Here is a 25026-nt window from a genome sequence, read left to right as displayed (position 1 = left end):
TCCTCACCACTGGACCAGCAAACAACATCAGAGAAAATAAACGGATAAAATATTAAAGTTGTTAAGAAGGACTTCATTTTACTTGGATCCACAATCAATGGCCATTGGAAGAAGCAGTCAGGAAACCAAACAATGTATTGCCTTGGGCAACCCTGCTGCAAAAGACCTCTTTAAAGTGTTCAAAAGCAAGATGTCACTTTGAGGACTAAGGTGTGCCTGACCCAAGCCAATGGCATTTTTGGTTGCCTCAAGTGCATGTGAAAGCCGGACAATGAATAAGGAAGACCGAAAAATATATCATGGACTACCAGAAGAACACACAAATCTGTCTTGGAAGAAATGCAACTGGAATGGTCCTGGGAAGCGAGGATGGTGAGACTTCATCTAATGTACTTTGGACATGTTATCAGGAGGAACCAGGCCCTAGAGAAGGACATAATGCTTGGTAGATTAGAGGGTCAGCGAAAAAGAGGAAGACCCTCAAGGAGATGGATTAACACAATGGCTGCAATGATGGGCTTAAGCATAACAACAATTGTGAGTATGGCACAGGACCAGATAGTGTTTCGTTCTATTGTAACTAGGGTTGCTATGAGTCGGAAGCGACTGGGCGGCACTTAACAACAACAACAACAATATCAGGAGGGCAGTTTGGAGCATAACCAAAAACCAAACCCGTTGCCATCAAGTCGATTCTGACTCATAGCAAACCTATAGGACGCTATAGGTCTGTCCCATAGGGTTTCCAAGGCTGTAATCTTTATGAAAGTAGACTGCCACATCTTTCTCCCACAAAGGAGCTGGTGGGTTTGAACCACTGACCTTTCAGTTAGCAGCCGAGTATTTAATCCCTGCGCCAGCAGGGCTCCTTAGTTTGGGGCATAACCTGAAGAACATAGTAAATCTAAAATGCCTGTTAAACATCAAAATGGAGATTCTTGCCACCAACCCCGCACCCCTTTAAATACACATTGTTGTGATTTGAATTTTTTTTTTTTTTTTGAATTAATGTCCCCCCAAAAATGTGTGTATCAGTTTGGCTGGCCGTGATTCCCAGTCGGTATTGTATGATTTTCCTGCATGTTGTAAATCCTGTCTCTATGATGTTAATGAGGGAGGATGGGCAACAGTTGTGTTAGTGAGGCAGGACTCAGTCTACAAGATTGGATTGTATCTTGAGGCAATATCTTAAGATATAAAAGAAAGAAGTGAATGGGGCAGGGGATGGACCTCATACCACCAAGAAAGCAGTGCCAGGAGGAGGGCACATCCTTTGGACCTGGGGTCCCTGCATGGAGAAGCTCCTGGTCTGGAAGAAGATTGATGAGAAGACCAACAGAGAGAGAAAGCCTTCCCCTGGAGCTGACATCCTGAATTTGGATTTTAGCTTATTTTACTGTGAGAAAATAAAACTTCTCTTTGTTGAAACCATCCACTTGTGGTATTTCTGTTATATAGCAGCACTAGATAACTAAGACACACATTCACATACCTCTCATATGTTCTAGTCCTACTGAACGATTCAGTTTCCCCAACTGGTTGTGATCTTTCCTATGTCTAGCCTTTCCATGTGCTGTCCCCATACCTGGAAAGCCATTATCCTCATTCTCAATTCATGCTTCAGTTCAGAAAATCTCCCCTGGTCCTGCACTAATACACTGATTCGTAAACATCTATTTACACTTCTTTCTTCCCTACCAGCCTGTAAGATTCGTGTATCATTCACCTTGATGTACCCTGTACCTAACACAAGATGCAATGCATAATGGGTACCTAATATGTGTTTGGAGTCCCTGGGTGGTGCAAATAGTTAATGTACTCAACTGCTAACTGAAAGGTTGTAGGTTCAAGTAAGTCTATCCAGAGGTGCCTTGGAAGAAAGGCCTGGCAATCTGCTTCTGAAAAATCAGCCATTGAAAACCCTATGGAACACAGTTCTACCCTGACACACGTGGGGTCTCCATGAGTTAGAATCAACTCAGAGGCAACTGGTTGGTTAATATGTGGGTGGTGAGTAGGTGACTAGGTGAAGAGATGGACAAATGAGCACTCAGCAGTTATACCAAACTCTGTTTGATGGTAATGGTGGGAATTCCCCTGGAACATTGCCAGGTGAGATGATCACTCCAGACTGAAATGGAAGAAACAGCAGATGTCAGGAAGTTTTCATGTTAATCCTGACGTGTACACTAGGACACTGCAGCATAGTTCCCCTTTCCTGCACACTCTTCCCACCTTCGTAGCCCAGTTCTGGCTCCTGATCTTGTTAATCTCCAGAATCAGTAAGCATATACCCTTTACATTACACATCCAGGTTGGAAGGGGAAATTTTAGTTATAAAACCAGAAGAGTCTTTAAGCTAATGACGTGCCGCAAGCTTGCTTTCCAGTGATCAGGCCTCATTATTTAGGAAGCTGCCTCAGCCAGGCATTACTAATTTGGGCGTTACTAATTCGAATGCCTATTCAGGCAAATGAGCAATGAATGTAAAGTGCTTTTGTCAGTGAATCGCAAGTAAAGGGAAGATGGAAGGATGAAGTAAAGGGAAAGTGATAGAATGAGTTTTGCTTCATTTCCAGAAAGGACTGTCATTGCTTCCTGGAAGCCGCACTTGGCAGCAGGCATGGGGAATGGGAAAGATTTATTTCCCTATGCCAAAGCTCAATAATTCAGCTTGAGTATTTCAAATCGATACATTTCTTGCAAAGTTTCCAAGGGCTGCATTAGAAAAGCCATTTTTAAAAATTATCGTTACACGATGGCATCCTCTGATGAGCCTGGCGTGTCAGGGATGAACAGGGTCTTCCAAACAGATAAAACTCCAGTGAGAAGGGAGGCGGTTAGAAGCAGGAAAGCAGAGTTAGAGCTGACAGCAAGGCCAGGCACACCTGCAGAGCCTCTGGTATTCACACCTCATTGGTTTTGTGGGGCTCTTTCTGAGATAAGCAGCTGACTCGCTGCTTCTCCAGCTTACACAGGAAATCTGTGACTACAACATAACTCTGTATTTCTTTGTTGTTGTTGTGAGGTGCCGTTGAGTCGATTTCGACTCATAGTGGCCCCATGTGACAGAGTAGAATTTCCCCATAGGGTTTTCTTGGCTGTAATCTCTCCGGGAGCAGATCGCCAGTCTTTCTCGCACGGGAGCTGCTGGGTGGGTTTGCACTGCCAACCTTTCAGTTAGCAGCCCAGCGCTTAACCATGGCACCGCTTGGACTCCTCCATATTTCTTTGATGCTCCAATTTGTCACTGAGCATGCACAAGACCAACTTAGGAAGGTCTTCACTTTTGATGTAGAATTACCGAGATGTTCAGCCTATAGGCAGAGTCACTTGAGATTTTTGTGAGTTTTTAAAAATTGTTATCATTCTGACATCTAAAAGTCTTGACTTTTTGTAATACCTGTTGCCATCAAGTCAATTCCTTAGAACACAAGGCAGAACTGCCCCAAAGGGTTTCCAAGGCTATAAATCTTTACAGAAGCAGACTGCCACATCTTTCTCCCATGGAGCAGCTGGGGGGTTTGAACTGCCAACCTTTCGGTTAGCAGCAGAGCGCTTAACCACTGTGCCAGTGGGGCTCCTTTTTTTTTGTGATAAATCCAATGTTGATTCTGACTCATAGCAAACGTATAGGACAGAGTAGAATTGCCTTATAGGGTTTCCAAGGAGTGGATTTGAACTGCCGACCTCTTAACCACTTTGGTTAGCAGCTGAACTCTTAACCAATGCACCACGAGAACTCCTCTTTTTGTGAGAGGAAGTGTGAACAGACAGTATAAGGTTGTGGTTTTATTATTGTTGTTGTTTTAATCTCCTTAGAAATGCCTTCCATCTTGGAAGTTTATTTTCACTAGAATCATCTCATCATTCTTTAAATGAGAGAAGCCTTTACATCCAGTTTCCATTGAGCCTTAAAGCCATTTTACTGTGTGTATTTGCTCTGGGTACTCACTCTGTGCTAGCTGGGTGTAGTGGTTCCTGCCCTTTGCACTGTAGGCCCTTTGGTGTGACCAGACCCCTCAGATTAATCACACTTCTTGCCCTTATTACCACAAATACCAGCAGCAGTTCACCAAGAGACACAAGATTAGTCCTCTTTTTTTTATCAGACCTAGGTGGATGCTGTCCTTTCAAATATGATATATTCTGGAATGGCCTCTGGAAAGACAGCAGGGGCCGCAGCATAGTTTTTAATCTCTCAGAACCCCACATGAAAGCAGAGCAACTCAATAGCGAGATCAAAAAACCCATGAACAATATTTACAACAAAACAAGGTGACAAGATGTTCCCAAGATACTCCAGGGTTTTCGATGCCTGAGAGCAGGTAAACCTCAAGATAGCCAAGAGACATTCACTGAAAAGCATGGGGGTCTATTTGAGAAGAGTGGCTGGAAGTGGGAGTTGTTTTGCTCATTCTCAGGGCAGGTGAGTTCAAGTGGCTTGTGGTGAGGTCTCAAGGGTGTAGAGCGTCCTAGGCACTGTGAGCTCTGGAACTAACCAGCCCAGTCCTCCTTCCAAGATGGCTACACTGAGGAGAAACTGCTGGGAGTGGAATCAAGCTGAACAGGATAAGAATAACAGAGACTTAGGAAAAAGGTCCTAATAAAAGTGGGAAATGGGAACAGGACCAAGAAATTTCAGAAAGCAAGTCACATATATACTACGTGGGGAAAAAAAAAAAAAAAGGAGCTTGGTAAAGTTAGAGTCACACCATTTTCTAAAAGTTCAGGAAAACTAATTTCATGTGAAAATGATCAATAGAAAGCAGGGAGGTCAAATCCCTTGCAGATTTTTATAAGAAAAAAATAAGGAGCAGAAAAACATCCCCAAAGGAAGCATTCTAAAAAGATGTGGCTTGGAGCACTCAAAACTGTAGCCTGTTACCAAACAAGCTAACAGACCCTAAGAAAATGATAATAAGATATGAGGGGAAAAGAACGTAAATCAAAATTAGAAAAATTCAGGAATGAAATCACAGAACTGAGGAAAGAATTAGAAATAAAAGAAAAATTATTTCAGAAATGGAGTGAGTTAACAAGAGTACAAGATGAATATATACAAAATATAATTCCTTAAGAGAAAACAAGAAGGCGAAGATAATAAACAGAAAAATTAAAAAAAAAAAAAAAAACAATTTAAAAGAAAGTTACAAATATTAAAGAGAGGCAAGGAAATTTCAACTTTGGATAATAGAAGCCTATGAAGAAGAAAACGAGAGCAAGGGATAAGCCAAGAAAACTTCGAAACTACATGTTGAAACAGCACACCGTGTTAACCCAAATATCAGCCCGAAACTACCAGCACCAAGGTATGTTCTAGTAAAATGGCTCAACTTTAAAAGAAATAGGAAAGGTGCTTTGGGCATCTAGGCAAAAACAGCAGGCAACTTAAAGGAAATGAAATTAGATTATCATCAGCCTTTTGTACAGCAAGTCTTCATGCCAGAAGCAAATGGAATAACATATTTAAGTTACTCAAGGAAAGAAAACATGAGCCAAGGATTTTGCAGGGACAGAGGTTTTTGATTTTTTTCTTGGTTGTCTTTTACCTGACTCCAAGTGACCATCTTAAGCCCAGAAGCCAGGAGATTGATTACTAACCTTTACGACTCTGATCCCAGGGAGTATATAACCAGTAATAATAATAAAAAAAAAAAGGTCACAATTTTGTTCATGGATAAATCTACGAAAGCCATTTTCCAAGAGGGTAAGGAATAGAGAGAAGTCCGTGACACATACACACATATACAAGTGCACAATTATCTTTAAATAGAAGTTGCTTCTCCACGTTCAATTTTTTTCATTTCATGAGCCGTCAGCAACGCAGTTAAGATGATTTCATCCTGCCTTTGTTGCCTCAGTCAGTCTGCCCCTCAAATGCTGACTCAGCGTCAGCACAGACAGCCTCTCAAAGGAGTTAATTCAGCACCCAAAGGCAACTAGCCTTTGAAAACACTGGAATCACTCACCAAAGAGTCAGGGAGGAGGAGGAGGAAGAAGGGGGGGAAATTCTCCTCAAAAGAAGACATTCTTCAAGAAAAGCATTGTTGTAGAAGAGTTTGAGATTGCTTCGTACCCCTGGTCAAATCTGCCCTTTCAGCCCTGTGTGTATTTTCTGAGGTCTGTGGAGTTAACACTGTAAGTTAAACGCTTCCTTCAGTCTCCTTTTTCCTGGCCCTTCTACCTCCCAGCCATCCCTAAACCTCCTGTTTACCTCAGGGGATTTGGGAATAATAGGGGCTGTCTCCATTCTGAGTAAAGGCAGCTTGTTTTTTTTTAGATGTGGGAATAAAGGGAAGCCAGGAGAGAGGGCACAGGCACAGCTGAACCAGACAAAGGAAAGCCTCTCCCGTGCCAGTGACTGGGCAGAGCAGGTCCCCGTTCAGAATGAGAATGAGCTTCACTCTTGTCACACTTTGCAAAGGAATGTTCTGCAGACTGTGGTGAACACACGAGACGATCCTGTGTGGCTTAAAAGAGCAAGAGGGGCAAGAAAGGATATTCATTCTTCTTTACTCAGACACCAGTAGTTGATCCTCTGTGTTCTGTGGGTCATGCAGATCCAGCAGGCCCTTTATGTTCTCTGTACTCCATTGCCACCAAGGATTCAAAAACATTTGTGTACAAGCTTTCCACTAGCAGCTTAAATTTGCTCACTAAATCAGTTGGAGGAACATTAAACTCTTAGTATCTGTTTTCCTACATTTTTTTCTTAAAGTTGGGCTTCTTCCTGGGTATAAATAAGTTATATTATCAGATTTATAGTTTTTTTTTTTTTTTGCAATATGGGAAATTCTGCTCTTATTATCTCCTCGTTGCTTTAGAAACTCATCTATCATCTCTCCTTGTATAGCAGAGCTACCTCACTGTTAATAATTAAGATAATTTGCCAGTGATTAACATTCACTAGTATGTATAAGAAGTCCCTGGGTTAAGTCCCAAATGGTTAAGTACTCTACTACTAACTGAATGGTTGGCAGGTCAAGTCCATCCAGAGGTACCTTGGAAGAAAGGCCTGGCAGTCTACTTCCGAAAGATCACAGCCATTAAAAACCCTATGGAGCTCAGTTCTACTCTGAAACACATGAGATTACTATGAGTTGGAGTTGATGCGAAGCCAACAGTTTTTGTTTTTGTTTTAGTAATGTACTAAGGGGCAGCTGTGGTTCAGTGGTAGAATTCTCACCTCCCATGTGTGAGACCTGGGTTCAGTTTCCGACCAGCACACCTCTTGTGCAGCCACCACCTGTCTATCAGTGGAGGCTTGCGTGTTGTTTTAGTTATCTAGTGCTGCTGTAACAGAAATACCACAAGTGGATAGCTTTAACAAACATAAATTTATTTTCCCCACAGTTTAGAAAGCTACAAGTCCAAATTCAGAGCACTGGCTCTAGGGGAAGGCTTTTTCTGTTAGCTCTGGAGGAAGGTCCTTATCTCATCAGCTTCTGCTTCCTGGTTCCTTGAAGATCTCCATGTCCTGGAACCTGTCTTACCCCATCTCTCTTCTGCTGGTTTGTTTAATCTTATATCTCAAAAGAAGTTGACTCAGGATAGACCCTGTGCTGATCTTGCCTCATTAACGTAACAAAGACAACCCATTCCCAAATGGGATTATAACCGCAGACATAGAGGTTGGGATTTACAACACATATTTTGGGGGAACATAAGTCAATTCATAACAGGTGTTGCTATGCTGCTGAACAGGTTTCGGTGGAGCTTCCAGACTAAGACTAGAAAAAAAGGCCTGGCAATCTACTTCCAAAAATCGGCCAATGAAAACTATGGATTACAGTGGTTGAGTTACCAGTGGCTAGTGGGGATGGCACAGGCCAGGCAGCGTTTTGTTCCATTGTGCATGAGGTCTCCATGAATCAGGGGCTGACTCAACAACGGCTAACAACAACCACAGTATGTATAAAAACTTGCACTATATTAGCAATGAGTCATAAAATAACTGAGAAGGGACATTCCATATTTAAGGTCAGGTGTTTGCATTTCATAAGGAAATGACACCTTATCTGCTTTCATAGTTTTATTGCCCCCCACGCCCTGCACTCCTGACTGAGGTGAGAGCAACCTTCTGCCTCTCTCTTCTGTTTTTCTCCCCAAAATATCAGGAGGGACAAGTGTTTTTCTCTTCTCAAACCCAGTTTAGTTTTTGCATTATATCAAAAGTGCATGATGTCAGGCTAATTTGCATACACGAGGCTAAAAAATACTAAACTGATTCTCCAGGACTCCATGGATAAACTTGAGGTCGTCCATAAACTTAGAAATTGTAGGCAAATATTTGTGTGCGTGTGCCTGTGGCTTTCAGAAGAGGGTTGATAGTTCTCACTGAATTCTCAAAGGGATCCTTTGCCACTGTATTTTAAGAAAGCACAGCCCTAATCTCCCCAGCTTCCCCATTATCACTGCATCCCCCCCATCATCTCTCTTTTGAGTACAACTTTAATTAAAATGCTGACATGTTATTCCTCATGAATTTTTTACATTATTTTTTAAATGTTGAATTAGGGTATTATTGTTTATCTCCATTACTGAGTTTCTGGCACCCCGTAAAATTTGTGCCCTAGTCCCAGGTCTCAGTGGGGTTTCTAATCCATGCTTCTTGCCTCCAGCTTCTCACCTGTTCCAGTCCATTCTCTATATTTCCACCTGAGCTGTTTTCCCAACTTGCACATTGATGATACCAGTCCCTTCATTTAAAACTCTGTACTGGTCTTATAGCTCCTGCCAGAGCCTTCATACTGCCAACAAGACCCCTGCTCCAGCTTTTGTGGCTCCTGTGAGCTGCAGAGAATATTTCAGCCTCCTAGCATGGCAAAGTACAACTAATCTGCTATCCAGCCCCTGTCACACCCAACCACCCAAAATGTATCGAGTACTTCCTGTATACTAGGTACAGTACAGAGTCATTATATGGATTATCTCATTTCGTACTTAGATTGCTGGAAGAGGTAAGTACCCTTCTTAGCACCATTGTACTGCTAGGGAAGCTGAGGTTCAGAGATATAACTTAACCACGGCCTCTGAGCTAGTAGGTGACAGGACCAGTATTTGAACTCGAGACTCTCTGACTCCAAAACGCAAGTCATTATCTAAAACGTTATATGCCTTTCAGCGCATTGGGCCATGTTGCCCAACAGCAGAAATAAGAAGGAATCTTATAAGTCATATTTGTGAGGGTAAAAAGCAAGCCTGGGGCCAATTTTGCTGCTAACAGGTCTTCTGATTAAAAAAAAAAAAAAAAACTTGTGTCTGAAACTGGATAGAAGCTAGAAAATTCCACAAAATGAAGTTTATAAGAAAAAAATATATATTTGAAGGAATTGAATATGACTGAGTATGAACATATAGTATTCCTGCTCTTGGGGTTTTGGCTGAAAAACAAATGAGTATAACCTTCCAACCTCTACTTCGAAACTAAGTGCTAAGATACAGGGTAACCTTGAGGACAAAAATAGGAAATGTTTTGGAACTTCCAGTTCTCTAGGGGCAGAATTTATGTGCAGAAAGCAGTTTTGATCAAATAGCTCATCCAAGGTTAGAGGCAGACCCAGAGGAATGAGAGTGCTGGGACTTGTCAGAAAGCATCCCAGGCAGGCGTAGGAAATGTGAGGGTCTGCATAGAGTGCCAGGGGCTAGGGGTGAATGGGGAAGGGACAGGAGTCAGAAGGATCTCCTGCAGAAGTGCCCCTGGGAAGCAGCCTGAAGGACTATGATGATATTTTATTGGTTTTATTTTGGAGGGTACAGCACACAGGAAACAATTTTAAGGTAAACCCTGTCTGCAGCAACCCCTCTGCTGAGGTCAGAGCTCTGGACCTACAGCTAAGCCAAACCTGCCATGAGAAGTAGAGTTTATGGTTACTATGCCTAATTCCCTTGCATTTTTTACAGTGCAGTTTGGAGTGCAAAGGGATTTTATCTCCATGATTTCCTTAGACTCAGAAGAAATTCACTAGGCTGATACGGAGCTCTGGTCGTAGGCCCATTGTGACTTGGGAAAGTCCCCCAACCTCTCTGAGCTTGTTTCTTTGCACATACAGCTGTGGCAGCCTTGGCTTGTTCACAGAATGGCTGCCAGAATGACATGGATATGGGAGCATCTGATAATGCTAAAAAAAAAAAAAAAAAGAGCTGCCCAAATCTGAAGTGTCCTGACTATCAAAGCCAGAGCAGGAGTAAGGGTTGAGAATGGTGTCGGGGAGCAGAGGGGCTGCAGAGCTGGCCCAGAGGTGGATCACCTGGTAATGGAGATCTTTGGCTGTACCCACAGCCTGTTCTACAGGCTTTACCTAGGGGGCCATTGTATGCCAGGTAGGATGTGAAAATCACTGAGAAATTTACAGGTACGTGCATGCACATTTTAAACCCTTACCCTAATGATTAGCAATTTTATCTCCCAGAGGGTAGAAGAAGCAATGAGGGGCACTGCTAATTTGGACTCAAGTCTGGCAAGTAAGGGGGAGTGGTTGGCAAAGAGAAATGATGGGAGTTTTGGGTGAGAATGAAAACATCATCTTAGAATTTGGGGAAGGGAAATGAAAGGCATGATCAGGCATGTTCCTTTGGCTTGTAGAGGGCAGATTTCAAAAACTTTAAAGAAAAAGTACCTATGATCCCGTGGTCGGAAATCCTAAAACACAGCTCAGGAGAGCCCGCGTGTTCTTGAAAATGAAATTCTAGCTTATAAATTGCACATGACTCGTAGCGGGATGAGAAGGGAGGGAGACAGCTAAAGAATATGATGAGACTCCATTGGGACATTCTCTGATGAGCTCAGTTTTTAAATAGATTGTTATTCTAAACATAAAAGTAACACATGCTTAATATAGAGAATTGGGAAATAAAAAAATAAAAAGGAGACGATAACCATCACCTATAATTCTGCTTCTGTGCGACAGTTGCTGTTAATTTTGTTTCATTAGTGTTTTTCTGTGCATTGTTTGAGATTATGTGCATACATACTTACACTTTGTGCTCTTCCATGGTAATAGATACTCTTTATTATTTTGTAGGCTGCATAATTTTCTATCATAAATGTTGCCATACTTTGCTTCACTTTTCCTTATTGATGTTCCCTTTTTTCACCATTGTAGATAACACTGCAATCAATGAACATCGTTGTGTACAAAAGATTTTTCTGTATCCTAAATTATGTGTCTAAGGTAGTTTCTCAGAAGTTAACACTTGCAGGGCTTATAAAATACCACCAAGTTGTTTGCCAGAAAGATCGTGCCAATTTACCTTCTCACGGTTTGTGAGTTCTGGTCTCATCCGCTCAGCTTTTTAAAAGATGTGTATAATGGATGAAAGAAAGACTTACTGACAAGAAAAATGTAAAGGAGAATTTCTTAGATCTAGAATGTTAAAGCCAAGTCAGCTGAAACCTGTGGAAGATGCTTAAGAAAAAGTTTTTCTTTGGTGGCAGGGAGTGGAGAATGAGGATCGTATCAGCATGCTAAATCGGTTGGATAGGGTAATACTAATAAGTGGCAAAGAGAAAACAACACTGTTCCACTTCTGTCTTTCTTCTCTTTCTCCCATCAAGGAGAATTATTGTCAGACTGAAACAGGTCATATAAACATTGACATAAGGGAATTGAAGCCCAAAGTGGGTGGATTGATTATAAAAGTGAATCTAAGTTGTTCCAAAACCAAGGCTTGTGGCCCAGAAAAATGACATCCCAGGATAGAGAACTCAAAAGATAAGGCACTGACAGTGACCCCTAAGGGTTGTGGGGAATGGAAGAGGTACTACAAGAAAGAATATGGGCCATTGTTTACCTGATATTCAGGATATAAAGGAAAATAAAGACATAGCTAGCCTGATAGATGCCTAGATGAAATTCAGAACAGATTCTCAAAGAGGTATGTTATAAGCACTTAGGAAAAATTATCCCTCAAAAACAAACCACCTGCTCCTACTCCTCCTCTTCTTCCTCTTCAGTAAGATTGCTGTAAATGTTCTAGTTAGTATATTTCTGGACACCAGGAAAATATTTCCTTGAATCTCTGATGGTGCTTTTATGGATGAGCTTGGAAGATGTAATACAAATACCAGAGTGTTTAGATGGGTTGATAATTGGACAACTCTATGCAAAGGGAGCCAGTGACTTGATGAGTACCCATCTGGGAGGAGTGGCCGAGTGCTCACATCTCAGCCCTCACCTGCTCAGCACTTGGTCAGTAACTTGTTGAGGTGACAGATGCTTATCAAAGCTACGTATGACATAAAGCTACAAAGTCTAGATGATGCTACAAATAGATCCAAATCTGGAGAAACTGCACCAAAATGGAATGATGGTTAAAAATAAGAAGATGAAATCTAATAGTAATTAACATACATTCTTATAGTTGGGTTCCAACTGTGTAGGGTAGGGTAAGATTGTAAAAATAATGGTAATAATAACAGTAGCGAAAATAATAGCTAATATTTACTAAATGTTGTCCTATGTATTTTATATCATCGTTACCAATTTTATAATCTTACTCTATATTACCTTTATGTCACCTGCACGTTTCATAAGCAGGTCATCTGTAATTTGACAGTACTTACATCACAGGGAAAAGTTATTCCTCACAACAACCCAGTAAGGTAGGTACCCATTTTCCAGTTGAGGCAAGTGAGGCACAGGGAAGTTAAGTAACTGGCCTGAGATTACACAGCTAGGAAATCAAGGTTTTATGCCAGTGCTAAAAGCCTACATGCCTAACTACTGTTAAAATTCAGAAATCACTGAAACTTTTCCCTTTAAAAAAAAAATCATGAATATAATTTGATATTGTTGCCAAAACACCAAATAAGCTTAGACAGAGAAGCATTTAGTTCATAAGGCAAACTTTGGGCCAGTCCACCTGGGTTCAAGTCTTGGCTATTCCATTTCCTGATTGTGTGACTTCAACAGGTCACTTCCCTGTGCCTTTGGGCGTAGTGGTCATTCCTATTTAACGGGATTATTTTAGGAATTGAGTTACATATGTAAAGCATTCAGAACAGTGCCTGGCACACAGCAGGCTCTCGTGTTTGCTGTTACAATTCGGTTATTTGAGAATACAGTTCGGTGTTAAGAGTTGGAACTCTGGAGCCAGATCACCTGGGTTTCAAATCCTAGTACTACGACTTCCACAGATGTGTGCCGCAGTTTTTTCATCTGTAAAATGGAGATGATAATCTTGTTGTGAAGCTTCACTGTAAGGGCTCCGTTGTTGTTGTTGTTGGGTGCTGTCAAGCTCAAGAAGTTCATCCGTCACAACTGTCTTCATCTGAAGAGCTCTGACCTCCCTCCCTGGCTTCACGAGGGTCAAGACCCTGTGGCCATGGAGAGGAGCTTGTTTCATCCCTTGATGGTGCCAGCATCCATGTGCCCTCACACAACGTGCCCCGAGCTTCCTGGTGTCCGACAGGTCAATCACATATTTCTGTTTACTGATTCCCTCTGTCATCAAGGAGAACTCATTGAACATCTCTTCTGTGTTAACACTGGGCTCGTCCCTGGGAATTCCACAGACGTGGTCCCTGCAGTCTTAGCTAGGAGCCAGGCTTTTAGTAACTTATAGAAGTAACTAGTTAATTACAGTAGAAAGAAGGGCTGTGAAACGGAAGTACCTAGTGTAGCTGTTAGGTGCTGTAGGGTCAGCTTCAACTTACAGCAACCCTAGGCACTACAGAACGAAACCTGCCTGCTCCTGCACCATCCTCACAATCGTCGCTATGTTGGAGCCTGTTGTTTCAGCTACCGCATCGGTCCATCTTGCTGGGGGTCTTCCGCTTTTTTTGCTGACCCTCTACTTTACCAAGAATGATGTCCTTCTCCAGGGATTGATCCCTCCTGATAACATGTCCAAAGTATATAAAACGAAGTCTTGCCATCCTCGCTTTCAAGGAGCATTTGGCTGCTAGCTATTATTATTCGTAGAAGTACTATGTATTTGTCCAGAGAAAGAAAGGTTCTACTCCAGCTCCTGCCGCTATGTTTAGGACTCCAGACAGGAACTTCAGAAGAGGGTAACCCAGGTGGTGAGGGTTTAAGGACTATAATGTAGGAGTTAAGAACACTTAATCTGGAAGCAAGATTATAATTGTCCTCGCTTACGTGAAGGGTTATAAAATTGTTCTGTGTCATTGAATTAATTTATAAGCCAACATAGGATGTTGGAAAGAGCTGGTATCTGAGGCCAGTTTTCCATACTTGGCTGGAGAGCTTGGTTCAATCTCTTAACTTTTCTGGGCTTCATTTTCCTAATCAGTAAAGATAGGATGGGGTTGGACTAGGCCATCTCCAAGGTATCTTCCATCTTCCACATTTTATGATTCTGTCCACCAAGCAGTGGCATATAGAGCAAATTCTGTTTATACAGAAAGTTTGGGATAGTGTTTTTGGTGGATACATACTGTAGCAGAAGAACTTGAGCTGAATATTGCTCAAACCAATAGTAATATCATCTATCGACCCTGAGCTTCTTGTTTCCTCATCTATTAAATTGGAGTGAGAACGTGACTTCTCTCGGGACTTTTGTGAAAATTACATGGGGTAGTGCATGCGAAAGTACCTTTTAAACTATAAAGTACTATACGGATGCAAACTGTTATGTTTATTATTTCAATAGCTGGGATATAACTTTTCAAATAATTAGAATCTATTAAGCACTACACTCTTATGTAGAGAAATTTGACCTGTCTTTTGTGACACAGAAGATCCTTCATGAAGTTACAAAATCTCAGGGTCACTTTGGGGAGCATGAAGTAGTTCTGCAGAAAAAGGACCCTGGCTGTCTGTATTCTTTGGTTGTGAGGATTCAAATTAAATAGGAGAATATTGACTGTATTAAAACCAGAAGTGAAGTGAATAGAGAGCACATACTGTAAGCTCCTCATTTTACAGATGAAGGCACTGAGCCAGTGAGAAGCTAAGTGGCCTGCCCAGAATTGCATGTTAATTAATGACAGATCTGGGAGTAAGATCCTGGCTCCTGGCTCCTGGCTCCTGGCTCCTGGCTCCTGGCTCCTGGCTCCTGACTCCCAGCACAGTTTTCATCGTTAGTTTAAGTGTATCTCAGAAAGTCAAAAATGAGGATAAGAACATATGGCTGAATGTGGCTGCCCCCTGAAACATGGAATTGAGGAAATATTAGAACAAGGCTTAAGGGCCTGCGTGAGTCATTGAAGGGTATGACACCATGAACTCAACTTGACCCACTCGAGGAAAAAAGTACAGTTGAATTCTTAGTAATTCCTAATCAGAGCAGTCCTTTCCTCTGTACAAAATTCTTCTCAAATAGTCTCTGAAATTAATTGGCATTAAAAACACCAGCCTTCATGTGACCTTCACAGGCTTGCTGTGTGCACAGCAATTAGTAAAACATAGGTGCAAAATTTTCTAATAATCGCTAACATCTAAAGTCTTCAGCTTTGTTGAGTCATAGTCGCAGAAGATAACTCTAAAAGAATTAATGTACAGAATGTGTTCACAATGATGTCCTTCCCTCATCTGACAGCGTCTATCACATTAGCAGCTATGAGCCATGTCTCAAGACAGAGCATCAGGGACCCCTATGAGCTGTGAATGCCTATGAGCCAGTAGCCCGTGAAAGCAGCACTTTATTCCTGGATACATTAAAAGCAGAGTCTCACCTTCATCTCCTTCCCTTTCCCCTTAACAAATCTATTTCTCCAGGGATCTGCAGGTTTTTTGCTGTATTTTTAGTGTATTGATAACTTGAGAAAGCTCCGAGGATCTAAGTATTGGATGGAGGGGGGACTCAGTTCACCAAGTCTTTATTGAATCCCTAGAAGATGTTGAAAGCAAATCTTACTTCTGAAGCTGATTGAGAAAGGCATTATATAAGAATAGAATGATGGCTAAGAACACAGACTCTGGAACCAGATTGCCTGGGTTTGAATCTCAGCTCCTCTTTTTACTCTGGCCGTGCGACCTTGGGCAAGTCCCTTAAACACTCTAGACCTTGGTTTCCTCATCTGAAACTGTCTTACAAGGTTGTAGTGAACACACAGTTAAATGAACTAATAATGATAAAGCACTTAGAATAATGCCAATGCATAGATATGCTTAATAAATTACTATTAAGCTATTAAACCGTCCTAAAAAGACCAGAGAGTCCCTGGGTAATGCAAATGGTTAACCTACTGGGCTTCTAACCAAAAGGTTGGAGGTTCGTGTCTACCCAGAGGTGCCTGGAAGAAAGGCCTGGTGACCTTCTTCCACAAAATCAACTGTTGAAAACCCTAATGAACACAGTTCTAGTCTGACACACGAAAGGGTCCCCATAAGTCGGAATCGACTTTCTGGCAACTGGTAACTAGACCAGAGTTGCCCCCAGGTATAAATAAGACTCTATTCCATTCAGACGCTATAATGCCCAAAGCCATACGATCCTTCGGTTTGGGGGAAAGATTTATTTTTCCTCAATCAGAATTGCAAAGCACACCTTATACCACAACTTTTTTATTCTATTGAATTAAAAAGGAAATAGCAGTGAGACTTTGAACACCAAAGTTTATCAGGCCCCCTTCCAGCTCAGTGAGACTTTGAACACCAAAGTTTATCAGGCCCCCTTCCAGCTCTCTCTTTATACTAACAGAAGAGCAGTGACTCTGGTGAATTTATTGAGTGGCCTTGAGCAGGTAGCTCTCGCTCAGTCAGGCTCACATTTGTGTAACTCCTAGGATTGCTGCAGTCTTTCCTGGAGTGACTATCACTTACTGGGTCCCTCTTGCAAAGGAAGCCAGAGCATTCGCCTTGCTTCCTGGTGAGGGGATTTCCATGCTGTGACCCTGGTTGCTTCAGTCGCTGGGCTGTGGGAGAGATTAATGGGAAGTGAAAAGAGAAACTTGGTTGTGCTTAACCGGCAGGGCTGTTTGGAGTGTGTGACTCTTCTTGTATTTAGGGAAAAGATTACTCATGAGTATTTTCTTCCATAGAATATAAAGAACCTCAAATTACTACTTGCATCCCCCACCCCCTTCTCACCCGCCTCCCTCCGTTTCAGTGTGTCTTCTGCAGAAACTTCAGCATTTTACTCTCATTTCCCCTCCCAAGCGGGATTCGGTTCTGTATTTGCTTTGGCACCCAAGTAAGCTCTAAGCAATAAGCTACCTCATCCTTTTTCCTGTTTCTAACGGAGCATCTTCTGCTCTGTGGCCCTCTCACCACCAGGTGCTTTCCTAGACTGAGCTTGTCTGGAACCCCCTATTTGTCCTTAATGGCTGACGGTAATCATACTCCTCATGTGAAGGAGAGGAAGGTAAAAGTCCATAATATCAAATCACCATGCTGTTCTTGTTCAAAGATGACACCATTGGCAGCAGGAAGTAAACACTAAGGTGTTTTTCCAGTTCAGACATTGAGATTTTGCTGAGCCATCTCACACCCACTCCCACCTCACTGTGATTCCGGATATGCATTTCAAGGTGATTGGAAAGAGTTGGGGGCACCTCCTGTGTCCATGGACCATCTTTACTTTGGTGACCGTGTTTTACAATAATGACCGTAGAGCAATAACATACTACAAATTATTTTTTGTAATACCACTTTTTTTTTCCTGTGTGAAAAAAAATTGTCATAAAACTTCAAAACCAAGAAAAACTATTAATGTCCCAAAACAAAAAACAAACCCATTGCCTTTGAGTTAATCCTGACTCTTAGAAACCCTATAGGACGGTGTAGAACTGCCCCATAGGGTTTCCAAGGAGCAGCCGGTGGATTCCAACTGCCAACCTTTTGGTTAGAAGCTGAGCTCTTAACCACTGTGCCACCAGAGCTCCCTTAATGGCCCACTTCCAATTATTTCATTGCCTGTAGTTTTTTATTGGTGCCCTACAAGATGGACTCATTTTGAAGGGATTTCCTGGGGTTAGAGGAAGCCAGCTACCATTCCTCAAAACTACATTTTGCAAAAAAAGCCACTCTAAAGAGAGAGCCAACAATCATGCCTGGGGTCTTTGGACATTCTCCAGGGAATCTGAGCCCTTTGCTCCCCACACTCACAGGGAAGACCAGCTGCCCATCTGGCAGACTGGTTTAAGGATCAAGGGTGATTCTTTCCAGGATCAAACTGAGGGACACTTTTATAGGACACTTGTAGAGTCTCCTTAGCAAGTTTAAGTAGCCTATGTTGAGAGATGGAAGCTCCTCTTAGCAAACACTGATTCCATGAGCACAATACTATTTTACAGACTGATTCTCTTTGAGCATCTCGCTTCTTCTAATCCAATGGATCTCGAAATTTTTGGTCTTAGCACCCCTTTGTATTCTTAAAAATTATTGAAGACTCCCAAGAGCTTTTGCTTATATGGGCTATATCTATCAATAGTTACCATATTGGAAATTAAAATGGAGAATTTTAAAAAATACTAATTAATTGAAAAACAATAATCCAACTATATAATTTATATAAATATGTATTTATGAATGTATTTTCCAAAAAAAATGCAGTGAGAGAATGACATTGCTTTATATTTTTGCACATTTCTTTACTTAATAGAAGATGACTAGATTCTTAGATCGGCTTTTGCATGCAATCCGGTACAATATCACACACCATGTAGTCTCTGGAAAATTCCACTGTACACTTGTGAAAGAATGAAAGTGAAAAAGGCAGATAGCATCTTAATATTATTGTGAAAATAGATTTTACTTCATAGGTGTCCTAAAAAAAAAGTCTTGGGAACCCTGAGGAGGTCCTGAGACCACACTTCGAGAACCACTGTTCTAACACTTGAATGATATATCAAAGGTTTCCCACAGCAGCAAAATAAAATAAATATACAGACTCATGGTTAGGATTCCAGAGATCTGGCCTGGGCCACCCTCTTACCCTCCACTCTAGCTGTCTCTCCAGCCCACTTCTTGCCTTACTCAGAGTCCAAGTGCCTCCCCCATAGGAAGTTCTAGCATCAGGCAGAAGACCCTCATTCCCAGAGGCTTGCCTGATGGCTTCCCAGAGGCTGAGTGAATTGCCCTTCCTGGAAGAAGTTTCAGGGAATACTTCATTATGTGGCAGCTCTGGAAGGTCAAGCCCAGCTCCGGGACATTCTCACTTCAAAAGGACTCTGGGCTAGAATCTGATCAGCATCTGACTCTAAGGTCCCCTCCAGAGCAAGCTGAGATCTGTTGTGAATTGAGCTTCCTGGCCTGATTCAGTCCGCCATGAGCTGTTCCCTGAGGGCAAACCTGGAATCAAGACAGCCCCTGGGGCTGCCAAGGAAGGGCAGGGCTCCCAGACCTGCCAACTCTGAAAGATAAAAAAAAAAAATTGTTTCTCATTTTGCCTCGAAATAAGAAGTTAATCTGATAGCACACATTGGCACTTCTGAGCTCCAGCTTTAACCTGGGACTCAAAGTTGAACATAAGGTCTCTTTAGACATGGAAACTCAGTTTGGTTAACTATTCAGATTATCTTTCCCCTTTATTCCAACTGTCTAACTGACAAGACCTTTTTTTACCCCTTCTCTCTTTCTGCCTTGCTCTCTCTCCAACAGGCTTGCAGCCAATTTACTGGAGCAGGGATGACGTAGCCCAGTGGCTCAAATGGGCTGAAAATGAGTTTTCTTTAAGGCCAATTGACAGCAACACATTTGAGATGAATGGCAAAGCTCTCCTGCTGCTGACCAAAGAGGACTTTCGCTATCGATCGCCTCATTCAGGTGAGAGTCTGGACTCTTGACATGTGCTCAATCTGAAAAATCTCTAAGTCTGTGGTTGGTCCTTGGCACCGCGCTCATCGATACCCAAGTAGTCTCCACAGTAGATCACCCTGAGCACAAGGACAATGGCAGCTCGGTAGAAGAAAGATCTGCTGACACAAGCTACTTTAAGGGGAAAATAGAAAAAGCTTCCGGGTCAAAAGGAAACCTTTAAGGTTCGAAGTGACCCAGTTATGACATACATTGAAACGTAAGAGGTATGGTTGTGCCACCAAATAAAGAAGAAAATATCATTCTTGCACTCCCGCCCGCCTTGCCCCAATTCTAAGGGCTAAAAGAGATCCCTTAGAATCAAATCGACTCAACGGCAGTGGTTTAATTTTTTTTTCCTGGGGAGGAAAATGAATGTAGGATGTGAACTGCTCAGTTAACAAAAAAGGTGGGAGAGGAAGAGGGAAACAGGGTAGAAAGGAGAGACAAGGGAACTAGATACAAGGACTGGGAAATGTGGAAATCTTACAGCCAAGGTAAGTTTTGAAATAAATTCAAAGGGGCTTCGGGTGGTTTCCTTTGGAATTACTGAATTTTTGAAGTAGTATATCTTATAGCTGGTAGAAATACTGAAAAATTCGAGTGGAAGTTTCCTCAGGCGCATTGAACTAGGAAGATTTGACAGAATAAGGGCCCCTAAGACCATTTTTTTTTTTTTTAAGACCACATTAGGAGTCCCTAGGTGGCGCAAATGGTTCATGTTCTTGGCTGCTAACCGAAAGGTTGGTGGTTCAAGCCTACCCAGAGGTGCCTGGGAAGACAAGCCTGGTGATCTACTTCCCCCCCAAAAAACAGCCATTGAAAACTCTAATAAACGTAGTTCTACTCTGACACACGTGGGGTCGCCATGAGTTGGAGTCAACTCAAGGTAACTGGTGTGTGTGTGTGTGTGTGTGTAAGACCACACAGGAAGATTTAATTCAGTAGTGAGCATTAGTACCTGTGAAGTGTGTTGCTGACGTGGGTAAGACTTCAAATACGCTTCTCAATTTCATTTCTTAAACCTTATGGACATTTGACAATAGGTACCTGGGAACTCCGTATGTCATAGGGAAGCTTTGGTCTCAGGTTATTGAAGTACCAAAGGGTGCTCTTTTGGGGCTGGTTATTGAAGTACCAAAAGGACCTTATTCTGTCAAGTCTCATTGCAGCCCCCAGCTTTGATGTAACTTGTCAGGCAGAGTCCCTTTTTTCACTGACAAAGGGCAGAGATCTTGCATAAGGTCTTGGCGCAGTCCCCAAAATATTCAACCCTTATTTACTCCTGGTGGCTTGCCAGAAGTTAATAAACTAACAGTCATGAGGAAATGTCCCCCATCGCAGGAGATGAGATAAGGATGTAGAACAGTATCTCCCCTGCTTTTCCCTATTGCAGCAGACCGTTTTATATGAGAACATTCTCAAGAGGAAGTTTTCCTGAAAGTATAGATATTATTGAAACTTGATAGTTTCTATCTCTGAAAATGGATAATTTTTAAGGTTTTATAAGGCACACAAACATACCTGAAACAGTTTACCTCAAATCACTGATTTTTTTTTTAATAGTTTCAGAATAAGAAAACCATAAAACAACCAAAATAAATAAATTAAACTCCCCTAAATAGTTCCTTGGAAACCTTGGTGGCGTAGTGGTTAAGAGCTATAGCTCCTAACCAAAAGGTCAGTAGTTTGAATCTACCAGGCGCTCCTTGGAAACTCTATGGGGCAGTTCTCCTCTGTCCTGTAGGGTATCTATGAGTGGGAATCGACTTGATGGCAGTGGGTGGAAATCGTTCATGTTAACTTATTGCAAAATAATTTCCTTTTCTGTTACAGTGGAGTCCTGCTGGCATAGTGGTTAAGAGCTCAGCTGCTAACCAGAAAGTTTGGCAGTTCGGGTCCACCAGCTGCTCTTTGGAAATCTTATGGGGCAGTTCTGCTCTCTCCTGTAGGGCCTCATTCCCACTCAACTGGCAACGAGTTTATTTTTTTGTTGTTTTGTTTTTGGTTTGGTACAGTGGAAACTAAAAGATATTACTCTCACAGAGGCAAAGTTTCGTATCTGAAGAGGAAAAAACCCTACTCCTCAGTCTTCCGGTGAAACCATTCATGTGAAGCAAACAGTGGAAAACATAATGATATGTTTTGACTTAGGCCCTGGGCAAGCTTTCCTCCCAGAGTCTTTGTAAATTCCTTCCTCACCTTATCTTAGGTGCGTCTTTTTATTGCTGGTTTCTTTCTCTTCCACTTGACCTTTCAACTTTACTTACGAAACTAGGTTCTCTGCTCAAAGCTGGAAACAAAGGTATGGAAAGCCTGTCAGTATTTCTCTGCCACTTTGTCAGGTGTTTGCCGGGCTGGGCCACATGGAACGGTCCTGCTCTCCAGAAAGTTCCTTGTCAGAGAGGCAGGATTACATTGATCCTAAAGGCAAAAGAAAGCTGGAGAAGGGAAAGAGCAGAATAGGTTGAGTCTCACGGGAGGTGGAATTAAGTCAGTTGGAACATGAAACCAAACCAAAACCAAACCTGTTGCTGTCGAGTCGATTCCAACTCATAGTGATCCTAAAGGACAGAATAGAACTGCCGCATGGAGTTTCCAAGAAGTGCCTGGTGCGGATTTGAACTGCCAACCCTTTGGTTAACAGCTGTAGCACTGAACCACTACGCCACCAGGGATTCCAAAAGGATGGATTGAATTCAGTGGGTGTGGAAGGGGGCATTCTGGGTGATTGGAACAGCATTGTCGTCATTGTTAGGTACCACTGAGTCAATTCTGACTTATAGTGACCCCATGTGACAGAGTAGAACTGTTCCCATAGGGTTTTCTAGACTGTAATCCTCATGGGAGCAAATTGCCAGGTCTTACTCCCATGGCTTTGAACCACCAGCCTTTCAGTTAGCAGCTGAGCACTTAGCAATTGTACCACCAGGGCTCCTTGGAACAGCATCAGCCTAATATATATGGATGACTGTGAGAAACTTCACCTAAGGAGTGGAAGTGGCAGGTGGTAGGAAGGCCAGCTAAGGCTAATGTATAGTCCAGATTTGAGTGTTGTAGAGCACAGTCAGGCGGTACAGTAGAAATTCATTTCATGACTATTCAGTAAGCTCACCTTTCCCAGAGGTACAGAGATGTACGCTAAAGGAATTCAAGTATAAACCAAACTAGACCAGTTGCCGTCAGATTGATTCTGACTCCTGGCAACCGCATGTGTATCAGAGTAGAACTGCTCCATAGGGTTTTCAGTGGCTGTTCTTTTGGAAGTAGATCACTAGGCCTTTCTTCCCAGGCACCTCTGGGTAAACTCGAACCACCAACCTTCAGGTTGGCAGCTGAGCATTTAAGCGTTTGTGCCACCCAGGGAGTCCAGTTCAGATATGAAAGAGGCAATTTCTAGCTGGGTTGTCAAAGGAAGCTGAAAGTAGTGGTAATTAGGGCCAGACTTTGAAAGCTTTGAAAGGTAGACAGTAGGGAGATGTGGAAGGGCTTGTTATGGAGGAATGTAAGCTAGTACGTGTGGGAGAGGAGTTCAGAGATAAGGCGACACTTGTTAGACTCTCTATTTGAAATGCTCTGTTCCACTCCCATCACCCTCCTCCCTCCTTACTTGTCTGATTGCGTTTTTGTATTCTAGTTATGTTGACTTTCTTCAGGAAGGCCTTCTTTGACCCCTTTCCTGCTTTCCTAATCCTGCCCTACCTTCCTTTTCTTCTACCTCTCCCCACCTCATTCTGGGTTAGGTGCTATTCCTCTTTTATCCTGGATCATTTTCTACTTCTTCTGTCACTGTCGCTGACACACACAGACATACACTATATTATATGTGATTGTTTTCTATTCTGGATAGCATTGTGAAGAATGGGAATTCCAAAACACTTAATTGTGCTCATGAGGAACCTGTACATAGACCAAGAAGCAGTCATCGTTTGAACAGAACTAGGGAATACTGCATGGTTTAAAATCAGGAATAGTGTGTGTCAGGGTTGTATCCTTTCACCATATTTATTTAGTCTGTATGGTCAGCAAATAATCCGAGAAGAATGTAGCATCAGGATTAGAGAAAGACTCATTAACAACCTGCAATACACAGATGATACAACCTTGCTTGCTGAAAGCTAAGAGGACTTGAAGCACTTACTGATGAAGATCAGTGACAATGTAGCCTTCAGTCTGGATTACACCTTAACATAAAACCAAAATCCTCACAAATGGACCAATAAGCAACATCATGATAAATGGAGAAAACCTTGAAGTTGTCAAAGATTTCATTTTATTTGGATCCACAACAGCACCCATGGAAGCAGCAGTCACGAAATCAAACAACATATTGTACTGGGCAAACCTGCTGCAAAAGATCTCTTAAACATGTTAAGAAGCAAAGATGTCACTTTGAGGATTGTGGTGTGCCTGACCCAAGCCCTGGTATTTTCAGTCACCTCATATACATTCAGAAGATGAACAGTGAATAAGGAAGACTGAAAGAGAATTGACACATTTGAATTGTGGTGTTGGGGAAGAATATTGGATATACCATGGACTTCCAGAAGAAAGAACAAATCAGTCTTCGAAGAAATACAGCCAGAATGCTCCTTGGAAGCGAGGATGGCAAGACTTCGTCTCATGTACTTTGGACAAGTTATCAGAAGGAACCAGTCCCTGAAGAAGGACATCATACTCGGTAAAGTATAATGTCAGCAAAAAAGAGGAAGACCCTCAACGAGGTGGACTGACATAGTGGCTACAACAATGGGCTCAAATATAACAGCAATTGTGAGGATGGTGCAGGACATGGCAGTGTTTCCTTCTGTTGGGTTGCTATGAGTTGGAACTGACATGACCACACCTAACAACAGCAACATCCTTCCCCTAGAATAGAAGGTTCAAGAAGGGCAGGAACTTACCATGTCTCCAGCATCTACTACAAGGCCTGGTATCCAGTTGTGTCACTCAGTAAATAGTGGCTGAATTATGACTCAGACTGAGAGTATCTTAAAGCCCAGGTTAAGAAGTTTGGATTTTATTTTTTATGTTTTGATCAGGAGAATGATATGATTGGAGTGCTCCCTTGGGAAGTGACTTTCAGCAGTAGTGCATAGGGTGGATTCATTGGGTCAATAAATGCAGGAAAGCTAGCTGAGCGCTATTGCTGCAGTCCTGATATAAGACAGTGAAGTCTTGAACTGGATCAATGAGATCAAAATAATAGTATTTAAGGCACAAAGTGATTAGTTAAAATGGGGAGCCGATTTGGAAGTAGTGGTAAGAGTGCATTTGGGGGCATTCAGTGCCAGGACATTCAAGAAGATTTGTCTTGTTC

The 25026-nt window shown here is 42.2% G+C and overlaps 1 protein-coding gene across 3 annotated transcripts in view; it reads left to right on the top strand.

Annotated features, from left to right (window-relative positions):
* ETV6 (ETS variant transcription factor 6) overlaps positions 1-25026 on the top strand; it is a 300336-nt gene that overhangs the window by 212804 nt on the left and 62506 nt on the right. For all 3 annotated transcript variants that reach the window (XM_064284563.1, XM_023554362.2, XM_010594975.3), the window contains one exon: positions 19512-19676. In XM_064284563.1, coding sequence (XP_064140633.1) covers positions 19613-19676 — 64 coding nt within the window. In that variant the 5' untranslated portion in view covers positions 19512-19612. The remainder of the gene's footprint in view (positions 1-19511; positions 19677-25026) is intronic.

Source organism: Loxodonta africana, chromosome 4 (genome assembly GCF_030014295.1).
Source record: "Loxodonta africana isolate mLoxAfr1 chromosome 4, mLoxAfr1.hap2, whole genome shotgun sequence".
NCBI classification, from domain to species: domain Eukaryota; kingdom Metazoa; phylum Chordata; class Mammalia; order Proboscidea; family Elephantidae; genus Loxodonta; species Loxodonta africana.
The sequence above is the reverse complement of the archived record's forward strand: the minus strand, read 5'-3'. Positions and strand labels throughout refer to the sequence as shown.